The sequence below is a fragment of the Scyliorhinus canicula genome, chromosome 6 (genome assembly GCF_902713615.1).
Source record: "Scyliorhinus canicula chromosome 6, sScyCan1.1, whole genome shotgun sequence".
Classification (NCBI taxonomy): Eukaryota; Metazoa; Chordata; class Chondrichthyes; order Carcharhiniformes; family Scyliorhinidae; genus Scyliorhinus; species Scyliorhinus canicula.
The window spans coordinates 27,309,175-27,333,097 of NC_052151.1; the positions used below are offsets into that span (position 1 = coordinate 27,309,175).

General features: G+C 47.4%; 1 protein-coding gene across 2 annotated transcripts in view; it reads left to right on the plus strand.

The window, feature by feature from the left end:
• The window catches only part of plb1 (phospholipase B1), a 94,559-nt gene that overhangs the window by 44,960 nt on the left and 25,676 nt on the right, over positions 1-23,923 (plus strand). For both annotated transcript variants that reach the window (XR_005460907.1, XM_038799067.1), the window contains exons 14-22: positions 1,195-1,266; positions 3,301-3,378; positions 5,203-5,263; positions 7,700-7,758; positions 11,280-11,347; positions 11,576-11,619; positions 13,052-13,151; positions 15,596-15,647; positions 22,006-22,086. Coding sequence is in view for 1 of the 2 variants with exons in the window: in XM_038799067.1 (XP_038654995.1) it covers positions 1,195-1,266; positions 3,301-3,378; positions 5,203-5,263; positions 7,700-7,758; positions 11,280-11,347; positions 11,576-11,619; positions 13,052-13,151; positions 15,596-15,647; positions 22,006-22,086 (615 nt within the window). In the remaining variant the exon portion in view is untranslated. The remainder of the gene's footprint in view (positions 1-1,194; positions 1,267-3,300; positions 3,379-5,202; positions 5,264-7,699; positions 7,759-11,279; positions 11,348-11,575; positions 11,620-13,051; positions 13,152-15,595; positions 15,648-22,005; positions 22,087-23,923) is intronic.

Below are 23,923 nucleotides of genomic sequence, written 5' to 3' on the forward strand. Positions count from 1 at the left end.
CTATCCTATCTATTCCCTTCATAATTTTGTACAATTATATGTAAATTTATTATAATTTTCTATAAGATCCCCCCTGATCCTTCAAAATTCCAATGTGTATAGTCCCAGTTTACTCAACCTCTCCTCGTAATCCAACCCCCTCAACTGGGATTAACCTAGTGAATCCCCTCTGCACACCCTCCAGCGCCAGTACATCCTTTCTCAGGTTAGGAGACCAAAACTGAACTCCAGGTGTGGCCTCACTTACACCTTATACAGTTTCAGCATAACCTCCCTAGTCTTAAACTCCATCCCTCTAGCAATGAAGGACACAATTCCATTCACCTTCTTAATCACCTGTCACACCTGTAAACCAACTTTCTGTGACTCATGCTGTAGGACACCCAGGTCCAGGCTGACATTTCAGTGCTGTACCAATGGGGGGCTCCATTGCCTGAATTGAGAAGCAGATGGTAACACAGTAGTAATGTTACTACACTTAGAAATCCAGAGACAAGCCAACTGGGTGAGTTTAAGTGCAATAGATCTGGAATAAATTGCTAGCTTCATTAATAAATGATCATGAAAATACCAAATTGTTGTCAATACCCATCTGGTTTACTGTTCAGTGGGGGAAATTTGCCAACCTGAACTAAGCTTTAACTCCAGACCCATGGCATAGAGGTCCACTCTGAAACGGCCCAGCGAGTCACTGAGTTGTATCAAACTGCTACAGGAGGATGTGGGTGTCCCTTCACCGCATGAACTGCAAAGATTGAAGAAAATGGCTTCCTACCACCTTCATAAGGGCAATTAGGGATAGAGTAATAAAGTACTGACCTTGCCAGCAATCCCCAAGAATGCGTTAAAAAAAGGTCAGGATGTCATGATCGCTCCAATTATTTTAGTTTGATTTACAGGCTTCTTTCCCTGGGTTGGGCCTACAAGCGGCTGTGGGCCCTCGCCATGATCTTTGGATTACGGATAGCAGCCTTCCCCAATTCCCAGCTCCCCTATTCCTTCCTGTCACATCTTGAGCTCGACTTCTCCCCAACTCCCTGCCCACTCTTGGCAACTACAGCTGATGCCACCGCTGAACGCATTGGACTGCCACCTTGTTCGATGTGGCACAGGGAGATTTAAAGAGGCGGAGAGAAAATAAATCAAATTCACATTGAGCAAATAAAAAGTAACTGCTTGTTTTCCCCCCACCAGTTGCAGCCAGTTGGTGAAAAATCCGATTTTCAAGATGTTACAGTAAATATCTCCCTGAGCTGCCCATCCCAGGTAAGAATTGTACATGTTGCTGTGGTCCCTTTTTGTCGCACCTTTCTGAACATTTTGGGAATATTTCTTCTGTTTGACACTTAAATGGTCAAAAAGAATGTGCTTGTGAATTTTCCCGGAAAGATAGGACGGGCTTGGATTGGGTTTTTGACAGGTGCATACCAGCCTCCTGGCCGCCCATTCTTGTCTTCCACCAAGGCTGATGGGATGACGATGACCAACTCAATCCAAGGTGCAACTTTAAATATGATAATGAGGCATTGAACCTCACGGCCATTCCACTTCTGAAGTTTAACAGCTGGCTGATGGGTGTCTGAGAGTCAGGGGAGCCAGCAGCTTCCTTCCAAATGACGAAAGGATTCATATTTGTATAGTGACCACCAGACATGTCAAAGTGCTGTCCAACCAATGGAGTACTTTGTGAAGTAAAGTCCCTGTTATAATATCAGAAATATGGTATTTATTCGTGACCTGCAAACTCCCACAAGCTGCAATGTGGTCATGACCACATATACTTAATTAACATCACAAAGGGGAGTTACATATCCACCACTGGGGATAACTTCCCTGTGTTTCTTCAAAAAGAGCTATGGGATCTTTCCATCCACAGGAAGATGGGGCCTTGGTTTGGCATCACATCCCAAAGGCAATCTCTCTAACAGTACAGCACTACCTCAGTCCTGCAGCAGAGTGTCAGCCTTGATTTTTACACTCAAGCGCTGGAGTAGGATTCAAATCCTGAACGTTAGTCTTTTAGGGGTGAGTCCACTACCATCTGTGTCATGGTTGACATTAGATGAAGAGTTAGTGGATTCAGGAGTAAATGCCTTTGCTCCTCCTTCTCAATCTACGTTCTTGCTTGAGGAGCCTTCATGATTGAGGCCTGAACAGCCTTTCTCCATCCAACCACCCGCCCCCCCCATAGCTTCATTCTAGTTTCCTTCTGCCCTCCCTCCCTACACCAGGCTCTGATCCTCGCAAAGCCTCCAACTCTGCCCACTGAGGCCTCCGACTCCCCCCCCCACCATATGGACACTGACCCCACCCCACTTCGGCGCTCCCTCCCATTGACCCCTCCCCTACATGGTCGACCACCCATTCCTGGTGGGGGTTTACTTGCTGCTGCAGCTGTCAATGACCAGCTCCTTGCCTGACTGAAGGACCAGCTGTCAATCAGGCTGGATTGGGCAACAATCTGCGATGATGGAATCACATTGTAGAGTTAAAATTCCGTGTGGCGGAAGCCCAAATTGTGGGTTCCCAAGCCACAACCAGCTTTCTAACAAAACCACTCCCTGTGGGTCAGTCTAATAAAGATTCAGCCCAAAGAAGGTTGATGGTGTACAATAGGTGATACTGAATTAGCATTTTTAGGGGTGGCACAGTAGCATAGTGGTCAACACTGTTACTTCACTGCACTAGGGACTCGGGTTCGATTCCCGGCTCGGGTCACTGTCTGTGCGGAGTCTGCATGTTCTTCCCGTGTCTGCGTGGGTTTCCTCCGGGTGCTCCAGTTTCCTCCCACAGACCAAAGATGTGCAGGTGAGGTGATTTGGTCACGCTAAATTACCCCGTAGTGTCCAAAGGTTAAGTAAGGTTTCTGGGTTACGGGGATAGGGTGGAGGCGTGGGCTTAAGTAGGGCGCTCTTTCAAGGGCCGGTATCAACTCCATAGGCCAAATGGCCTCCTTCTGCACTGTAAATTCTATGAACCTAGGGAAGGGAAAACTATCTTTTGTTCAATGGATAGTTGAGATTGTTCATTTTGTACCATGATCAAAAGTTAAAATTAGCCCCCAAAGGCAGAGTACTCAAATGGGTTTTGTGAAAGTGATTCAAAAATAAAAATTTTATTCAACATACAACATTTTTAAATGAAAACAAGTGCAGTGAAGCAATCTCTAGGACAATGGGAACCTTCAATACTTATAATGAGAGGCCTATCATCAAATTTATATTAATTACATTCTGTTCCATATACTTTTGCCATTAGAAGGATTCATGAGGCTATTGGCACTTCTTTATTCCATTACAGGATCAACCCTTTCTTAGAACATTCAAGAATAGCAACTATACTTACCCAGACTTGGATCCAACCATCAAACCCCCTGAGGTAATCTCACCATTAAAATGCCTATATGCTTTGCAATGAACTCTCATGGTAACAAATTAACGATTGTGGGGTGGATGAGTGAAGCTACTTAACAATTATCATTCCAATCCGAGATAACCAACAAGCATTGTGAGCAGATAGTCAGAATTATCCTTTCCATATTACAGACTGCTAAGAATCACTTTTACTGATTCCAAATGTAAGCATTTTATTTCAAAGGTAGCATTTAATGCAACAGGTTAATTTGCCACTAATTCTATATCTGAACTATTTTTGAAAGTCTCACGTGTCGAACTTTATCAAATGCCTTCTGAAAAGGCAAATACATTATACGAGACCACAGCTCCTCTTCCCTCATTACACCCATCCGAGGAATTCTGATTTGAATAGTACTGTCTTGATATTAATGATACAGAGGCTATGTGAATGATCAACATTCTGGGGGTTATCATTGACCAGAAACTGAACTGGACTAGCCATATAAATAGTGTAAGAAGTCTTACAACACCAGGTTAAAGTCCAACAGGTTTGTTTCGTACTCAGGTGTGCGTACCCATGTGTGCAGAACTTGGCTATAAGTTTCTGCTCGGCGATTCTGCGTTGCCGCATGTCCTGAAGGCCGCCTTGGAGAACACTTACCCGAAGATCAAAGGCTGAATGCCCTTGACTGCTGTACGGCCTCAACCTGGACCTTGGATTCATGTTGCATTACAGTCACCCCCCCACCCCCACCATCTGGCCTGGGCTTTCAAAATCCTACCAACTGTCCTGGTTTGAGACAATTCACACCTCTTTAACCTGGGGTTACCCCTCTCTCTGGATGTGTAAAGACTTAATTACCTGCAAAGACTCGCATTCAAAGTACCGTATTGCATCTTTGACTTTGTCTATATATATGTTTCTGGAACCCACCTCTCCATTCACCTGAGGAAGGAGCAGTGCTCCAAAAGCTAGTGATTCGAAACAAACCTGTTGGACTTTAACCTGGTATTGTAAGACCTCTTACTGTGCTCACTCCAGTCCACTGTCGGCATGTCCACATCATATAAATATTGTGGCTACAAGAGCAGGTTAGAGGCTGGGAATTCTTTGGCGAGTAAGTCAACTTCCGACTCCCCAAAGCCTGACCACCATCTACAAGATACAAGTTAGGAGTGTGTTGGAATACTCTCCATTGGCCTGGATGAGTGCAGCTCCAACACACAAGACATTCAGCACCATCTAGGACAAATAAACATGTTCAAATGGCATCCCATCCACCACATTCACCATTCACTCACTCCACCACCAATGCAAAGTGGCAACCATGTGTACTATCAACAAGATGCATCATATCAATTCACCAAGGTTCCACCAACAGCACCTTCTAAACCTATCACCTTAACCAAGAAGGGCAAGTACAGCTGCCAAGTGGGAACACCACCACGTGCGAGTTCCCCTCCGAGCCACAGGCCATTCTGACCTGCAAGTATATCAGTGTTCCTTCACTGTCACTGGGTCAAAGTTCTGGAACTGCCTTCCCTAACAGCACAGTGGGTGTACCTACACCATGCAAACTGCAGCAGTTCAAGAAGGCCCCTCACCACCACTGCCTCAAGGTAATTAGGAATGGGCAATGAACGCTGACCCAAAAAGCTGTGAATTTGAACCCAATGTTAGGATATATTCTTGCAAACAATTCCACAAAAGATGACCAGTGAGTGATAGGATTGCCTATCGCATGGCCTATTGCATGGATTTACCATCTGCATCATACAAGCAGCTGAATCATTGGACATTCCAACCTGAATCCTCTCTGAGTTGCTGATACATGTTTTCTTTCAGAATTGGGGCAGCGACCTCTCTTGTTCTGAGACCCTACCATCAGAAACTGTACCAACATCAGGTCAGTAAAACCTGACTTAGTTATCTTTCTCCACATTTACCTACTTTGGACCCCTGCTTTTTGTATTCGCCTTCCCTTTTTGCAACTTCGTGAAGTCAAAGTTCAGTTACTTTTTGCACAGATTGGATTAATTATGAGGTAATAGTTACTAGGTGTGATCACAAAGAAATGGCTGAACAAAAGGATTGGGATAGTTTATGTATAGAATAATGGATACCTGGGAGTGATTACAGACTGGAATCTAATCGAGGGGTTCAGATGGTTTATATATAGAATAATGGATACCTGGGAGTGATTACAGACTGGAATCTAATCGAGGGGTTCAGATGGTTTATATATAGAATAATGGATACCTGGGAGTGATTACAGACTGGAATCTAATCGAGGGGTTCAGATGGTTTATATATATATAATAATGGATACCTGGGAGTGATTACAGACTGGAATCTAATCGAGGGGTTCAGATGGTTTATATATAGAATAATGGATACCTGGGAGTGATTGCAGACTGGAATCTAATCGAGGGGTCAGATGGTTTATATATAGAATAATGGATACCTGGGAGTGATTGCAGACTGGAATCTAATCGAGGGGTTCAGATGGTTTATATATAGAATAATGGATACCTGGGAGTGATTACAGACTGGAATCTAATCGAGGGGTTCAGATGGTTTATATATAGAATAATGGATACCTGGGAGTGATTACAGACTGGAATCTAATCGAGGGGTTCAGATGGTTTATATTTGGAATAATGGATATCTGGGAGTGATTACAGACTGGAATCTAATCGAGGGATTCAGATGGTTTATATTTGGAATAATGGATACCTGGGAGTGATTACAGACTGGAATCTAATCGAGGGGTTCAGATGGTTTATATATAGAATAATGGATCCCTGGGAATGATTACAGATTGGAATCTAATCGAGGGGTTCAGATGGTTTATATATAGAATAATGGATACCTGGGAGTGATTACAGACTTGAATCTAATCGAGGGGTTCAGATGGTTTATATATAGAATAATGGATACCTGGGAGTGAATACTGACTGGAATCTAATCGAAGGATTCAGATGGTTTATATTTGGAATAATGGATACCTGGGAGTGATTACAGACTGGAATCTAATCGAGGGGTTCAGATGGTTTATATATAGAATAATGGATACCTGGGAGTGATTACAGACTGGAATCTAATCGAGGGGTTCAGATGGTTTATATATAGAATATTGGATTCCTGGGAGTGATTACAGACTGGAATCTAATCGAGGGATTCAGATGGTTTATACATAGAATAATGGATACCTGGGAGTGATTACAGACTGGAATCTAATCGAGGGGTTCAGATGGTTTATATTTGGAATAATGGGTCCCTGGGCATACACAGGCTGAAGAGGCAGGAGGAGAAATTAATGTTCATTGGAAGTGAACTCTGGATAGAATTTTACAATATTTGACTCACAAAGAGTCTGAGGGCCGATTTTTGCCACTACTCTGATGGGGCCGGATCCAATAAAACTAGCAAGGCCGGCTCCACAGAGATCAGAGTGCCATCTTTAAAGTGCGCCACGATCATCGCTGCAAATAAACGTCCCTCTCCCCCACTCCCCACACGGACAAGCATCACGGGATTATGTGACTGGGAAGCCCTTAACTAAGATTTAAATATATCGAAATTAGGTTTGCACCCTTTCCACTGAAGGCTAACGTGGACTCAAAATCACCCCTTATTGTGATAGAGAGGAGTTGGATTTTGGATCTTGGTACCAAGTAGGTTCTGAGTTGGTCCAATTTGAGGCAGTAGCCTAGGAGGTGGGCCAGTTGAGTGGTAAGGGTCTGGCGTTTGAGGCAAGGACTGAAGGCATGGCCAGAATTTCCTGACCATTCTTGCCGGCGGGATTTTCTGGTCTCGCTGACAGTGAACCCCCCCCGCCCCCACTACAGGTTTCCTGGGGCAGGGGGTTGCCTATAACAAGATACCCTGCTGTCTCTGTTGACAGCCATCGGCCATTGACGGGCCGTCTCTGTGGCTGCGAAACACACCATTGGGGGGGTTAGGGTTAGGCTTCAATCTGGAATATAATCAAGGGGTTGAGATGGGTTCACCAAGCACTACTAATAACACTGAAGCTAATAAAGCCATGCAGAGCCTCATTTTATTGCACATAATTATTTGTTCCTTGGACACTGATGATCATGAAAACAGTAGATGCTGCAAAGTCTGAAATAAGTGAAAATAATTCCAGTCTTTGCTTTTAAGTAGTCTTTGTCAGCATCATGTTAATTACTGCATGTCACCGTCTTGTACTTTTCAGCCTGCTGCTTCCACACGTGTGAAAACAGTGGCAAATTAAAAAAGTAATTGCGAGTTGAAATCTTCGGTTTTGTTTTTCCACACCAGTTCGTTTATTTCTGCCTCTGGTCTTGTCCTGCAGTTCACAGGCTTCGACCTACTGACATCAAAATCATTGCAGCAATGGGAGACTCTTTAACTGTAAGTATAGATTTTGCAAAGTCCCAAGTCAGGGCAAAAAGAAAAAAACTTACAACAATTGAAGAGCTATAGGGTGCATCTGTCATGGGGTTTATAGGTTACTCTCAATACTAACCTCATTTGAACTGTATGACCTTCTCCGTATTTATTTTGTGAAATATGAATTAATTGTTTCTCTGCTCTAGTCACAGAGATTTGACAGCTGACTGGGTCATTGGGCTCTCCACAGTTTTGTTTAAGATCCACCTAATTAATGCCTTGGGACATTTTTCCTACATTAAAAGCACTGTAGGAATGAAAGTTGTTGTAGCAAATCGAACAGGATTCTCAGCCACGCTATCGAGCCTATAATATCAACTTTCCTTTGTCTAGCACCATTAGGGAGAGAAACATCTCCAAACATTTTGCAGGGGCCTAGTCATAATGGAAGCTGAGGGAAAGAATGATATATTAGGAGATACAGGGCATGATTCAACGGAAAAATTTTGATGTGTCATTTTGGGCACGATTGGTGGGGTGTTTTTTGATTTAACGGCACTTTATTTAACGGCACCTAGTGTCAGAAATCAGCTCCCACGAGTTGCTCATCATGACTGGCTGTCTCACCTACTGTTTCGCCAGACTTACCCCTCAGTGTCTCACCGCTAACAAGGGGGAGCTGCTTTTAAATTCTCCGTCACCACTCACTCCCATCTAATGGGGCTGGGCCATCCAAAATCATTCCCCCCCCACCGCACCCCACCCAAGAGACCAACATTGAGGCATTACAGCTATCACCCACACCCTCCACCAGCACAGAGGCACACACCTCTGGGGCACATTCTGGTGAGCACCACACAGTTACTGATGCACATCAGGTGGAGGCAGGAACGTCCAAGGGAGTCAGCGGTCGGACATCTGCTGAATGCCAGGTCTCAGCTCAGTCCCAGTAAGATGCTGAGCATCTGGACAAGGGTGGCACAGGAGTACCACCACAGGCCGAGCTGGCTGGGTCCCAAAGGACATAGCTGCTGTACTGGAACTGCAGCAGGTGGTGTGGGAACCAACAAGTGGAAAAATCATACTTGACCTCATCCTCACCAACCTGCCTGCTGCAGATGCATCTGTCCATGATAGCATCGGTAGGGGTGACCACTGCACAGTCTTTGTGGAGACAAAGTCTTCACATTGAGAATACCCTCCATCATGTTGTGTGGCACTACCGCCATGCTAAATGGAATAGACCCTCGAATAGATCTAGCAACTAAAACCCTAGTTAGACCACACTTGGAATATTGTGTCGAGTTCTGGTCGCCTCATTATAGGAAGGATGTGGATGCTTTGGAGAGGGTGCAGAGGAGATTTACCAGGATGCTGCCTGGACTGGTGGGCATGTCTTATGAAGAAAGATTGAGGGAGCTAGGGCTTTTCTCACTGGAGCGAAGAAGGCAGAAAGGTGACTTGATAGAGGTGTACAAGGTGATGAGAGGCATGGATAGAGTAAATAGTCAGAGACTTTTCCCCAGGGCGGAAATGGCTGTCAGGATGGGACATAATTTTAAGGTGATTGAAGGAAGGTATAGGGGAGATGTCAGAGGTAGGTTCTTTACACATAGAGTGGTGGGTGTGTGGAATGCGCTGCCAGCAGAGGTGGTGGAGTCAGAGTCATTATGGACATTTAAGCGACTCTTAGACAGGCACATGGACAGCAGTAAATTGAAGGGGTGTAGGTTAGATTGATCTTAAATTAGGATAAATGGTCGGCACAAGATTGTGGGCTGAAGGGCCTGTACTGTGCTGTACTGTTCTATGTTCTAACTCAAGACTGGGCTTCCATGAGGCGCTGTGGGCCATCAGCAGCAGCAGAATTGTAATCAACCACAACCTGCAACTTCATGGCCCAGCATATCCCCCATTCTACCATCACCACCAAGCCAGGGGATCAATATTGGTCAATAAAGAGTGCTTGCCAGGAGCAACAGCAGGCATACCGAAAAATGAGGTGTCAACCTGGTGAAGCTACAACATAGCTACTTCATGCACTATCAATTATGACGAGACGAGAGTAGAATGTAATCGAGGCTTTATTACACATATTATACCCCGCCTACTGGGTGGAGCCAGCAGGCAGGGATCTACCCCCGTACCTGTACAGTAAGAAGTCTTACAACACCAGGTTAAAGTCCAAAATGTTTGTTTCAAACACTAGCTTTTGGAGCACTGCTCCTTCCTCAGGTGAATGAAGAGGCAAAGTGATTCCACAGCGAACGCATCATATCTAAGCTCTGCAGTCCTGGACATTTAAACAATTCTCTGGCGGAGGAGACTCCACAAATATCCCCATCCTCAATGATGGAGGAGCCCAGCACATCTGTGCAAAAGACAAGGCTGAGGCATTCGCAATAATCTTGAGCCAGAAGTGCCAAGTGGATGATCCATCTCAGTCTCCTATAAAGGACCCCAGCATCACAGATGTCAGTTGTCAGCCAATTCGATTCACCTCATATTATGTCAAGAAATGGCTTCAGAAACTGGATACTGCTAAGGCTATGGGTCCTGACAATATTCCGGCAATAGTACTGAAGACTTGAGCTCCAAAACTTTGCTGCACCCTTAGCCAAGCTGTTCCAGTACAGCTACAACACTGGCATCTACCCGGCAATGTGGAAAATTGCCCAGGTGTGTCCTGTACACAAGAAACAGGACAAATCCAACCCAGCCAATTTCTGCCCTGTCAATCTACTCTCCATCATCAGCAAAGTGATGGAAGGAGTCATCAACAGTGCTAACAAGGGGCATTTACTCAGCAATAACCTGCTCATGGACGCTCAGTTTGGGTTCCGCCAGGGTCACTCAGCTCCTGACCTCATTACAGCCTTGGTTCAAACATGGACAATAGAGCTGAATGCCAGAGGTGAGGTGAGAGTGACTGCCCTTGACGTCAAGGCAGCATTTGACTGAGTATGGCATTAAGGAGCACAAGCTAATATGGAGTCAATGGGAATCAATGAGAAAACCCTCCACTGGTTGCAGTCATGCCGCCCACATCCCATAAGTTATTTTTTTTAAACTGCATTGGTATTAAAGAACAAAGAACAATACAGCACAGGAACAGGCCATTCGGCCCTCCAAGCCTGTACCGATATTGAATGAGAAACTGAAAGTAGGTCGGTGAGCACAATTTGCCTTCATCTCTGAAACCCGGACTGAAACCCAGTCTGAACCGGCAGAATGCTGGTTTCCATTTACCTGTCAGCTCTTACATGAAGCTCATTTGAACAATGTCAACCCAACCCAATTCCCTATGAGCGTAGTCTCACTGATTACCACTGCCCATTGTTCTTGGCTGGTTTGCTGGCAAGGGGTCCTTTTTCTCAGTCATGCAGTCTGAAGCTTAGAGAAAGTTAGAACATCCGCCTTAGCGTTGCTGCACAATATTTCCTCTAGATTGAAGAGTATATCACGTTTGCTTGAAGGTTTAGCTCAGGCAATGTACGCAAAGTCATAGTTGTTGGAGAATCTTATTTGTTTTCCATGTTTAGGTTGCGTATGGAGCCAAGGCAAAGAATATACTTCAATTGCAAACTCAATATCAAGGTGTTTCCTGGAGGTAAGTATCTGTAAAGGATCCGTTACAACAAATTCACATTAAACTCAAACGTCAAGGAGTGAGGCAGCCTATGCCTCACATAGGCTCACATGAGCCCTTTCAAATACAAGTGAAATTAGTTTTAAATTCAAATAAACCAACCTGTTTAGATTCAGCTTCAAATGACTCAATTATCACAACTCAATAGTCTAACACCAATGTTAATTCATTTCTCTTTTTTTTTTGTAGCATTGGTGGTGACAAATCACTTGAGATTGTGACTACTTTGCCGAGTAAGTCTTTAGCTTGGATCTCTCGTTGCGATTGTTTTTTTTTGCAAAGGCGGTCAAATCTCCATGGTGCCACAGTGGTGTAGAAAGTACATAGTTGGCTGTAAAGTTCCTTGAGACGTTAACTCCTGGAGTCCTCCATTATTTTCTGATGTGCAGAAAATGGGCCTCCATTTTGCCCAGTTAACATCCTCAGGGCCTGCAGACAATGGTGGCTGAAGAGTTATAACAAACAGGCTAAAACTGGGGAGACGTTGGCTTAGTGGTAATGTCACTGACATTGGCTAATGTTTCAGCGTGCAAGAGTTCAAATCCCACTACAGCAGCTGGTGGAATTTAAGTTCAATTAATTGTGTAGAATTGGAACACTGGTGCCGGTAAAGATGACCAAGAAAACACTGCCGATTGTTGTAAACACCCATTTGGTTTATTAATATCCTTTAGTGGAGGAAATCTGTCATCCTTACCAGGTCTGGCCTACATGTGACTCCAGACCCACAGGGAACTGCCCTCTGGTGTGCCAAGCCATTTGTTCAAGGGCAATTAAGGATGGGCAACAAATATATAATGCAGTATAATTTGGAAAAGTGCGATAACTTTGGAAGCAAAAGGAGGAAGGCAGATTACTACCTGAATGGTTGTAAATTGGGAGAGGGGAGTGTGCAGCGGGACCTGGGTGTCCTTGTGCACCATTCGCTGAAGGTAACCATGCAGGTGCAGCAGGAGGTAAAGAAGGCTAATGGTATGTTGGCCTTCATTCAAAGAGGTTTCGAGTATAGAAGCAGAGATGTGTTGCTGCAATTATACAGGGCCTTGGTGAGGCTACACCTCGAGTGCAATTTTGGTCTCCTTCTCTGAGGAAGGATGTTCTTGCTCTCGAGGGAGTGCAGCGAAGGGTTACCAGACTGATTCCAGGGATGGTGGGACTGTCATATGAGGAGAGATTGACTAGGTTGGGATTGTTCTCGCTGGAGTTCAGAAGAATGTGGGGGGATCTCATAGAGACCTATAAAATTTTAATGGGACTAGACAGGGTAGATAAAGGGAAGATGTTCCCAATGTTGGGTGTGTCCAGACCAGGGGTCACAGTCTGAGGATTCAGGGTAAACCATTTCAGACAGATATAAGGAGACATTTCTTCACCCAAAGAGTAGTGTTGCCTGTGGAATTCATTACCACAGGACGTAGTTGATGCTAAAACTTTGAATATATTCAAGAGACGGCTTGATATAGCACTTGGGGAGAATGGGATCAAAGGTTATGGGGAGAAAGCAGGATTAGGCTATTGAGTTGGACGATCGTGATGAATGGCGGAGCAGGCACGAAGGGCCAAAAGGCCTCTTCCTGCTCCTATCTTGTATGTATCTATATGTATCTATGTAACAAATGCAGCGATGTCCACATCTGATTTGATCTTTTTTTTTACCTTTTTCAGATGTATTGAAGAAGTTTAATCCAAATCTCCATGGCTGTTCCACTGGAGTGGGAAAATGGAATAGTAAATTTAATGTGGCTGTCCCAGGTGCAAAGGCCAAGTGAGTACTCATTGGGTGGTTTGAACTTGGGCTGACAATGGGGATTAAGCAGACGTTGTGTTCACCACATTGGCTCAAAGCCGCAGTTTCAGGACACAACATTTTAGGTCTCTGCCTCATTCTCGAGCAATCTGCAGCATCCCTTCAAGAACCGACAGCTGGCCAAGGCCCAGTCCAACTGAGCGACATAGTGGTCAGCACTGCTGCCTCACTGTACCGGGACCCGAGTTCAATTCCAGCCTCGGGTGACTGTCTGTGCGGAATCTGCACGTTCTCCCTGTGTCTGCGTGGGTTTCCTCCGGGTGCTCCGGTTTCCTCCCACAGACCAAAGACATGCAGATTAGGTGGGTTGGCCATGCTAAATTGCCCCTTAGTATCCAAAGATGTGCAGGTCAGGTGGGGCTATGGGGATAGGGAGGAGGCATGAGCCTAGGTAGGGTATTTTTTCAGAGGGCCAATGCAGACTCGATGGGCTGAATGGCCTCCTTCTGCACTGTAGGGATTCTGTGGTTCTAAGGTTCGAACTGGATCCAACATGCCCATTAAAATGGGGGTTCAGCATCCCATTGGAACAGAAGAAGGCCAAGAGTTTTTCAGGTACTTTCTTGCTGCAGGTCTTGAGCCCCTAATAAGCTCGAAACCCACTTTCCTGCAGATGTTTGTACACCATAAGACCATAACACATAGGAACAGAAGGAGGCCATTTGGCCCATCAAGTCTGCTTCATTCCGTGAGATTATGACTGATCTGCTGCGTTAATTCTGAACTCCACTTTCCCGCCATATCCCCACAACCCTTCATTCCTTGACTGATTAAAGATCGCCTCTCATTCTTCTAAACTCTAATGGGTACAGGCCCAATCTACTCAACCTCTCCTCATAAGAAAATACCTCCGTACCCGGGATCAACTGAGTGAACCTTTGCTGGACGGCCTCCAATGCCAGTGTATCTTCCCTTAGATCAGGGCAAAGCAGTCAGGACATTTGGGAACTCACAACCTTGGAGCCCGCTGTCTATAGCCACACACTCTCCTGCACAACTGGCTTTGTTTGAGGCAGCAGGGGTCCCAACTCTTCGCAGCCCATTTAAAGGTGCAGGGCGAGGCTGGGATATAGGGCACATATCCTCCAGCTTCAATTTCAACCATTTCAGAGAACTCCTGCCAGTGATGCGCCGAGAGTGCTATCAAAGGGCCATGGAGTTTAAGCAACAATTTGCATTGATATAGCGCCTTGAGAATGTAGCACAGCGTCTCATGGTGCTTCGTAGGAGAGTTATCGAGAACAATCTGAAACCAACTCGCCTAAGGAGGTATTGGGACTAAAAGATTGGTCAAAGCACAGTCTTAAAGAAGGAAAGCAAAGTGAGAGGTCGAGGGGTTGTTGGGAGGGCTTTCCAGAGCATACGTCCTGTCAGGTGAAGGCTCAGTGGAGTGATTAAAATTACAGATTAGACAAACGAGGTTTGTATCCCCTGGAGTTTAGAAGAGTCAGAGGTGACTGGATTGAAAAGTATAAGATCCTGAGGGGTATTGACAGGGTGGATGTGGAGAGGATGTTTGCTCGTGTGGGACAATCTGGAACGAGGGGCCAATGTTCGAAAATAAGGGGTGGCCCATTTAAGATGGAGATGAGGAGAATTCTTTTCTTTGAAGGTCTGGAACTCTCTTCCTCAAAAGGCAGTGGAAGCAGAATCTTTGAATGTATTATGCCAATAATCCACCAGTGTATTTGTATCTGTGCTGTTGCCCTTGTATTTGTATCTGTGCTATGCTGTTGCCCTTGTGGGCTTCTCCTATGGGCCATTGTATGGCATTATCCATAGGGGAACATGTTGGGGCATGTATGGGCTCTGCCCATGGCTCCTCCCCTTGAAGGGAGATATAAAGAACAGTCGATTTGTAGGCGGTTCTCAGTATTGGATCAGTCGCAGGCAGGCACTGTTCTAAGTTGATTAAAGCCACGGTTCACTTCTAATCTTGTCTCGAGTGAATTGATGGTCGCATCAAGTATTTTCAAGGCAGAGCAAGGAGGTGTTAGGATATGGGAGTAGGCACAAATATAGGGTTGAGGTCACAATCAGATCAGCCATGATCTTGTTAAATGATGGAACAGGCTCGAGGGGCTGAATGGCCTACCTTTGCTCCGAATTCATCTGTTTGTATGTATGTTCATATGTATGAATCCGCAAAACACCAGAATGAGTTCAGTTCAGGTATTTTAGAGGACTGAGATCTGGAGGGCTTACAGAGATAGGGAGGAATTAAGCCAGGGAGGATTTGAAAACAAGGATGAGAATTTTTAAATCAATGTTTAAATTTACAGTTTAAAATTCCAGCCTTGACATTCCTTGTTGCAGTAGACGTCAAGGTCACCCAGAATATACATTGAAAAGCGATGCATTTTAAACGGTAATTTTATAACTGTTCTTTCTCCTTTCTACAGCGATATGCCGAAACAAACTCACACCCTGATTGAGCTCATGAAGAACAGTTCAGTGAGTATTGTTGTGAGATGTAGGAATGTGGGGCTGGATTCTCCGCAGCCTGACCCCATAATCACGGCGGGCACTGGGGTAAAGAATCAGTTTGACGCCGTAATCGGGCCCGGCGCTGGTCCGGCGATTCTCCGGGCTCCGGAAATCGCCGTCACCGCGGAGTATGCCGCACGGCCAGGGCCCCATTTCCAGAGGCCCGCTGGCCAAACCTCCACTCCCCATCGGCCGGGTTCCCGACGGCGTGGAACTAACCACCTATTGCCGGTCGGGATGCTGGCGCGGCGGCTGCGGACGGGGATTAGATGTGCAGGGTTTCAGGCTCGGGCGCGCAGCCGATCGGGGGATTTATTTTTTTGGTCTGGCACCGCGGTCCTAGTCCACCATGGGGCACGGCGCAGCCGCTGGGGGTCGCCGCAGTGCGCATGCGCGGCCTCTGACCCGGAAGTGCAGGGGCCCATATCTACAGCAAAAACTGTGAGATTCACTCCAGTCCCTGCTAGCCCCCTGCAGGGCTTAGAATTCGTTTATCTTTTTCCTAAGAATTTCAGGAGTAAATTTCCGGGGGACGGGATTCTCCCAGCCCCTCACCGGGCCGGAGAATCCCCGCAACCACGCCACGCCGCCCTTCGGCCGGCGCGGAGAATCGGCGGCAATGGCACCGGTGTGTTTGGCGCAGAGCCAGTCGCGGGTCGCTCTACACGGCCGGGCCGCTGATTCTCCAGGGCAGATGGGCCGAGCGGCCGCTCTAAAAAGGCAGAGTCCCGCCGACGCCATCCTCACCTGGTCACAGCCAGCGGGAACTCTGGTCACAGGGTTGGGGGGGCCGCCTGTGAGGGGGCGAGGAGGGCTGCAAACTCGGGGTGTGCCGCCAATGGGGCCTGGCCTGCGATCGGGGCTCACCGATTGGCGAGCTAGCCTCTCACTCCCCGGGCCTATTTTCTTACGCGCCGGCCCCCGAACTCCCGCGCCATATTGTGTCGGGGCCGGCACATTGAGGTAGGCCACCGCGTATGCGCAGGTTGGCGCGGCGCACAGTTCGCGCCGGAACGGGATGCTGGAGCGGCGTGAACCGCTCCAGCGCTGTGCTGGCCCCCTGTAGGGGCCAGAATCGGTACTACCAGCGGCTCATTCACGCCGTCATGAAACGCGACGGCGTTTCCGATGGCGTGGACACTCTGCTGCCGAATGGGAGAATCCGGCCCCACCATTTTTACGATGGTGTGGAGTTCTGATTTTGGGAGAATCCAGCCTGTGCTTTCTGCTGTTCAGTACTGCCACCTAGAGGGCTGCAGACTGAGCATAACATCAAACGATGTTGGCCAGAATTCTTTATTCCCGCGAATAGTGAACCCTTCCCGCGGGTTTCCCAGCAGCGTGGGGTGACTTTATTGGGAAATCCCATTGACAGGAACGGGAGTCGAGAATCCCACCGCCAGTGAACGGCAGACCGTTCCCAAATCCAAAATGTTACCTGATGTGGACCAAATGGCAGCATGGTCGCACAGTCGTTAACACTGTGGCTTCACAGCGCAAGGGTCCCAGATTGGATTCTCGCTAGGGTCACTATCAGTGCAGAGTCTGCACGTTCTCCCGTGTGTGCCTGGGTTTCCTCCGGGTGCTTCGGTTTCCTCCCACAGTCCAAAGACGTGCAGGTTAGGTGGATTGGCCATGCTAAATTACCCTTAGTGTCTATAAAGGTTGGGTGGTGTTACTGGGTTATGGGGATAAGGTGGAGGTGTGGGCTTAGGTAAGATGCTCTTTCCAAGGACCGGTGCAGACTCGATGGGTCGAATGGCCTCCTTCTGCACTGTAAATTCTATGGGTGGAATTCTCCGCTCCCCACATATCGTGGGAGGACAGGCCCGCGATCGGTGCCCACCGATCGTCGGGCCAGCGTCCAAAACGGACGCACTCTTTCCCCTCTGCCGCCCGGCAAGATCAAGCTGCCACGTGTTGCCGGGCGGCTGGGGAGAAAGACGGCCACCGCGCATGCGCGGTTCGCGCCGTCTGCGCGATGAAGTCATCCGCGCATGCACGGGTTGAAGCCGGCAAATGCGCCGTTTTGCGCGTCATTTCCGGCGCGACAAGGCCGGGAAAGATGGAGGCCCGTTCCTAGCCCCCCGGGTGGGGGGAATTAGGTGTGGGGAGCGGGCCCCGAGGCCGTTGTGAACCTCGGCCAATTTCACGACGGCCATCCCGATTTTTATCGGGAGCGGAGAATACCGCCCTATGAATTCCGATTTGGATGTCTATTCTGAATACTTCCTGATCCTAATGCTTAGAAAACAGCTGGCAGGCCCCACCGTTAGAAACCATGGAATAATATAGCACAGAAGGTGGCCACTTGGCCCATCTTATCTGTTCAAACACTGTGAAAGAGCTATGTAATTATTCCTGCAGGCCTCCCCTTTTCCCACAGCCCTGCAATTTTCCACCTTCAATTATGTCACCAATTGTCTTTTGAAAGTAATTATTGAACCCTCCTCTCTGTCTATGTCCCTTGTCTAGATCTTCAGTAAAGATTGAGTTAAACTGTGCTGTGGTCCCAACCACCCCATGCCACCACCTCGATTTTCACAGTCAGGCTGACTACAAAAGCCTTTAAAAATGGAAGGCGGGGGTTTGTGAGAGGGAGGCAGCTCTTTTCGAACATTAGGAGGGTATCGAACGTGGTTATGTTACCGGCGGAGGGGAAGGAAACAGAGGTGGTTGTGGAATTGGACGCCGAGAATGCGTTTGACCGGGTCGAATGGGGGTACTTGATGGCAGTTCTAGAGCGGTTTGGAATTGGACCCAGATTTGTGGACTGGGTAAAGCTATTATATAAGGAGCCGAGGGCCAGTGTCAGCACAAATATCATCAGCTCAGAATACTTTCCTCTCCACAGTGGGGCTAGGCAGGGAAGTCCTTTATACCCCCTGCTGTTTGCACTCACGATTGAGCCATTGGCCATCACATGAAGAAGTTCGGGGTATGGAAAGGGATAGTGCGGGGGGGAGTACAGAGCAGAGGGTTTCCTTATATGCCGATGACTTGTTATTATGTGTCGGGACCAAGTGTGTCAATAGGGGGAATACTGGAGCTGCTTTGGGTGTTTGGGTCTTTCTCATAGTACAAATTAAATCTAGACAAGAGTGAATATTTTGTGGTGTGTCGGCCGGAGGTGGAGGCAGGGGTGGGGGTGCTGCCATTCCGTAAGGCAGGGACTCACTTTAGATACCTGGGGGTGCAGGTTGCTCGAGATTGGCGGGGGGGGGGGGGGGGGGGGGGGGGGGCTCCGTAGGTACAACATTTCTAGTTTGGTGAGGGGGGTGAAAGTTGATCTGGCAAGGTGGGATGGTCTCCCTCTGTCACTGGCGGGTCGGGTACAGGCGTTAAAATTAATATGTTGCCACAATTTCTGTTTATTTTTCAATGCCTGCCGATTTTCCTGCCAAAGGCTTTTTTTAGAGAGACTGAAGGAATGATTACCTCGTTCATATGGGGAGGGAAGGTGGCCAGACTGAGGAAGGTGCTGTTACAGGGGGGAAGGCAGGCCGGGAGTTTGGGTCTTCCGGACCTGCTTTATTACTACTGGGTGGCGAATATGGAGAAGGTATGGAGCTGGGTCAGAGGGGTTGATTCCCAGTGGGTCAGAATAGAGGAGAGTTTGGGTAGGGGGTTGGGATTGACGGCGCTAGCGACAGCGCCGCTCCCGATGGCCCTGGGGAAATACTGAGGGTGTCCGGTAGTAATAGCTTCATTGAGAATTTGGAGGCAGTTTCGACAGCACTTCGAGTTGGGGGCAGGGTCAAGGGAAATGCCAATTCGAGGGAACCATAGATTTGAGCCAGGGAAGTGGGGTGGAAATTTTCGGAGATGGGAGAAGAAAGGAATTCGGAGGCTAAAAGATTTGTTTCTTGGGGGTCGTTTTGCGGGATTGAAGGAGCTGGGAGTGAAGTATGGGCTGGAGCAGGGGGAAATATTTAGGTTAATGCAGGTTTGAGACTTTGCCAGAAAGGAGATACAGAACTTCCCAGTAGAGCTGGTTTCCACATTGCTGGGGGAGGTGCTAACGACAGTGGACTGGAGAAAGGGGTAGTATTGGCGGTTTACGCCAATTTTGGAGGAGGAGAAGCCGCCGCTAGATGGGATCAAGGCAAAGTGGGAGGAAGAGTTGGGAGAGGGTATGGAGGAGGGGTTCCGTGAGGTGCTCCGGAGGGTGAACGCCTCCACCTTGTGTGCGAGGTTAGGGCTGATACAGCTGAAGGTGGTGTATAGAGCGCACCTTACAAGGGCAAGGTTGAGCCGGCTCTTTGAGGGGGTAGAAGAAGCATGTGAAGGTTGAGCCGGCTCTTTGAGGGGGTAGAAGAAGCATGTGAAGGTTGAGCCGGCTCTTTGAGGGGGTAGAAGAAGCATGTGAAGGTTGAGCCGGCTCTTTGAGGGGGTAGAAGAAGCATGTGAAGGTTGCGGGGGGGGGGGGGGGGGGGGGCACAAACCAAGTGCATATGTTTTGGTCCTGTCCAAAACTGGAGGATTATTGGAAGGAGGTGTTTAGGGTAATCTCTCAAGTGGTGCACGTGAAACTGGACCCAGGCCCTCAGGAGGCCATATTCGGGGTGTCGGACTAGCCGGGGTTGGAAACAGGAGCACAGGCAGATGCTGTAGCCTTCGCCTCGTTGATCGCCCGAAGACGGATCCTGTTAGGGTGGAGAGGAGTGGAGATCGACCTCTCCACCCTGTGCCCTGGCATGGCAGGGGGACCTGTTGGAATTCTTAATGCTTGAAACAGTCAAATTTGAACTGAGGGGAAGGATGGAGGGCGTTCTACAATTCATGGGCGTTATTCATTATGCACTTTCGAGAATTGGATCACATCGAACATTAAGGGGGTTGGAGGCTGGGAAGGTTGGGGGGAGAGGGACTGTCTGTGTTAATGGTGACTATGGGTGATCCCTGATTCCTTTTTGTCATTTGTTCATGTTGACATGCGGGCTAATGTCTGGTGTTTGGTGGGAGGATTGGATCGTTGTTATTGATATGGGGATTGACATTATATTCGTTATGATTATTGTTTATTGTTGGTGGGTGTAAATTTGGGAGAAACTGTGAAAAAGGAGGAGAATAGAAAATATAGTTTTTTTAAATGCAAGGCGGGACCCAATTCCAAGATTCCAGTCCCCATTCCTGTTTCTGAGAATTTTCGCTGGTGTAGGATAAGGGTGGGGCTTGCCCTACCTGGCAGCCTGCACTCCCAACCTGGCCGGTTCCATTGTGGGGGGGGGGGGAGCTCTTATATAGCCCGTCGCAGTTTTGGTGGAGTCCAGCCAGCTTTTTACGGGCTCTTGGCTCTTCGAGGCGCCGTGAACCATTGTGTGAATTTGGGAATATTTTGACAGGTACATTTGAACCAGTCTTGTCCATGTGGCCTTGTCTCCACCAGACAAGCACTGGCCCTCAAGTTGCCTGGACAGACCACCTGATGAATTGTGGGTGAGGGCTAGAGGGCCTTATATGCTCCTAGCTGGACCGAAGTCCCAGAGAACTGAGGTTGGCTATCTAGCCAGTCTGTCTTGGCACTCGCCCTTCTCTGCGGACACCTCTGAACTGCCTCTGAAGGTAATGTGCCAACTTCCCTCCCCTTGCCCCCTTTCCCTCCACCTCTGCCTTCATGGAAGAAACATTTGGTGGGATGGGGGGGGGGGGGGGGGGTGTCTTTTTAAGGAGACGGATCTGCCAGGTTCGAAAATTCCCACCTTGATCTTCCTGCCTTCTCCACACAAATCATTGGATCCCTACATTGCAGAAGGAAGCCACCCGGCCCAGCGAGCCTGCACCGACCCTCAGTAAGAACACCTTACTTAGGACCACTCCCCTGCCGTAGCCCTGTAAACCCACTGAGGGGCAATTTAACACTCCACCTAATCTGCACATCTTTGGACTGTGGGAGGAAATCGGAGCACCCGGAGGAAACCCATGCAGACACGGGGAGAACGTGCAGACTCCGCACAGTCACCCGAGGCCGGAATTGAACCCAGGTCCTTGATATGACAATCGCTTATTGTCACAAGTAGGCTTTAATGAAGTTACTGTGAAAAGCCCCTAGTCGCCACATTCCAGCGCCTGTGCGGGGAGGCCGGTACGGGAATTGAACCTGCGCTGCTTGCATTGTTCTGCATTGCAAGCCAGCTATTTAGCCCACTGTCTAAACCGGCCCCTTGGTGCTGGGAGGATGTGGTGCTAAGCACTGTGCCACCCCTGTAGCAAAGTTACTGAAATCAGGCTGGGTTGCATCGCTCAGGATCCATGACTTTTGAAAAAAGAGGGAACACAATTGTATGACCACTTCAATAAAAACTGTATCTTTTTTCTCTTTTAGGAAATCAACTTCAAGCTGGACTGGAAAGTTATCACCCTTTTCATCGGAGCCAATGATATCTGTGAATACTGTATGGCTAAGGTACGGATTCTTATTCCCACTTTGACTCTTATTCAGTTTCATTTAACACCTAAAACTACCCATGAGACAGAAAATTCTAGCCACCGAAAGACTTACGTTTTTGGATTGATGGTAACCTGGGTCAGTCAAGTGAAGTCTAGGATATAGTCTGTAACCACTGAGGCTGACTTGCAATGGGATTTTCGTATTCAGACAGAGCGGCCGAAAATCCGACTAAGACCCAGACAACAAAATACAGGTTAACATCAACCATTAATTTTACTTGCAGCAAGGAGAAACCGCACCTAAACAAGGGTTTGGGCGAGAATCCAAAGTACAACAGTCCTCCTAGGATCTTTATATACTGGAGTGAACAAATGCCACATGACTTTAAATTTTGGTGCATTAAAAAAAACCCTTACTCAGCTTAGCATCCTAGAAGACCTTATTTAACTTCAAATTGTAACTCCTTACAATGCCAAGATGCACTCAAGCTGTATCGATAATGTGTCAATACATGCCTATGTGTGTGTGACAATGTGTGGAAACAGATGGATATCGATAAGGAAGTGACACTACAAAACACAGGAAAGGGGAGCCTCGGAGTCGTGAAGACTACTATTCTTGTCGTGTTAGCAGTCTTCTGAGTGCACCATAATTATGGCCAAGTATCCCATCATGCCTTGATCATAGTTAGCCAAAAAGCTACATTTCTACATGCTTCACAAATTTGATTGAATTCTTTGAGGGAGTGACAAGGAGGATTGATGAGGGTAGCGCAGTGGATGTTGTGTACATGGATTTTAGTAAGGCATTTGACAAGGTCCCACATGGCAGACTGGTCAGAAAAAGAATACATGGTAATGTGGCAAATTGGATCTAAAGTTGGCTGAGTAAATGGAAACAAAGGGTAATGATCGATGGTTGCCCAAGCGAATGAAAAGCAAGCTGTTTCAAGTGGTGTTCCACAGGGCTCTGTGTTGGGACCCCCTGTTTGTTTTATATGTTAACGATTTGGACTTGAATGTGGGAGGCATGATTGAGAAATTTACAGATGACATAAAAAGTAGTGGCCGTGTCGTGGATAGTGCAGAGGATGATGTAGATAGGTTGGTGGAGTGGACAGTACAGTGGTGGGTGGAGTTCAACTCGGAAACGGTAATTTATTCAGGGAGGTCAAACAGTAAAAGGGAGAACACAATAAGCGGGAATACAGAAGGAGTAGATGAAGTGAGAGATCTTGGCGTGCAAGTGCACAAGTCCCAACAGGTAGTAGTACTGGTAGATAAGGTTGTAAAGAAGTCAAATGGAATGCACTCCTTAGTGTCCAGAGATACACAGATTAGGTGGATTGGCCATGATCAATACGCGAGGTTACAGGGATAGGGCGGGGGAGGGGGCCTAGGTTGGGTACTCAGAGGGGCGGTGCAGACTCGATGGGCTGAATGGCCTCCTTCTCCACTGAAGTGATTCTATGATTCTACTCTTCTTCGGAAGAAGAGTCATCGTGGACTCCAAACGTTAACCCTATTTCTCTCCCCACAGGTGCTGCCAGACTTGCTGAGTTTTTCCAAACCTTTCTGTTTTTATTTCAGATCTGCAGCATCCACGGTATCTTGCTTTTATTAAAAGGAAATTATCCGGACACTAATCGTATTTGTGCTTGTGGGACCTAGCTGGGCATCAATCACCTGCCAAATTCACCATACAGTACAATAGGGACCACACTTCAAAAGTAATTAATTAGCTGTGCGATGCATTGGGATGTCCGAAGAATGTGAGCAGCACTATATAAATCCAAATCCGTTCTTCCTATAACTTGGAAGCGTGATATCTGCCAGAAATTAGTGTCCATGCA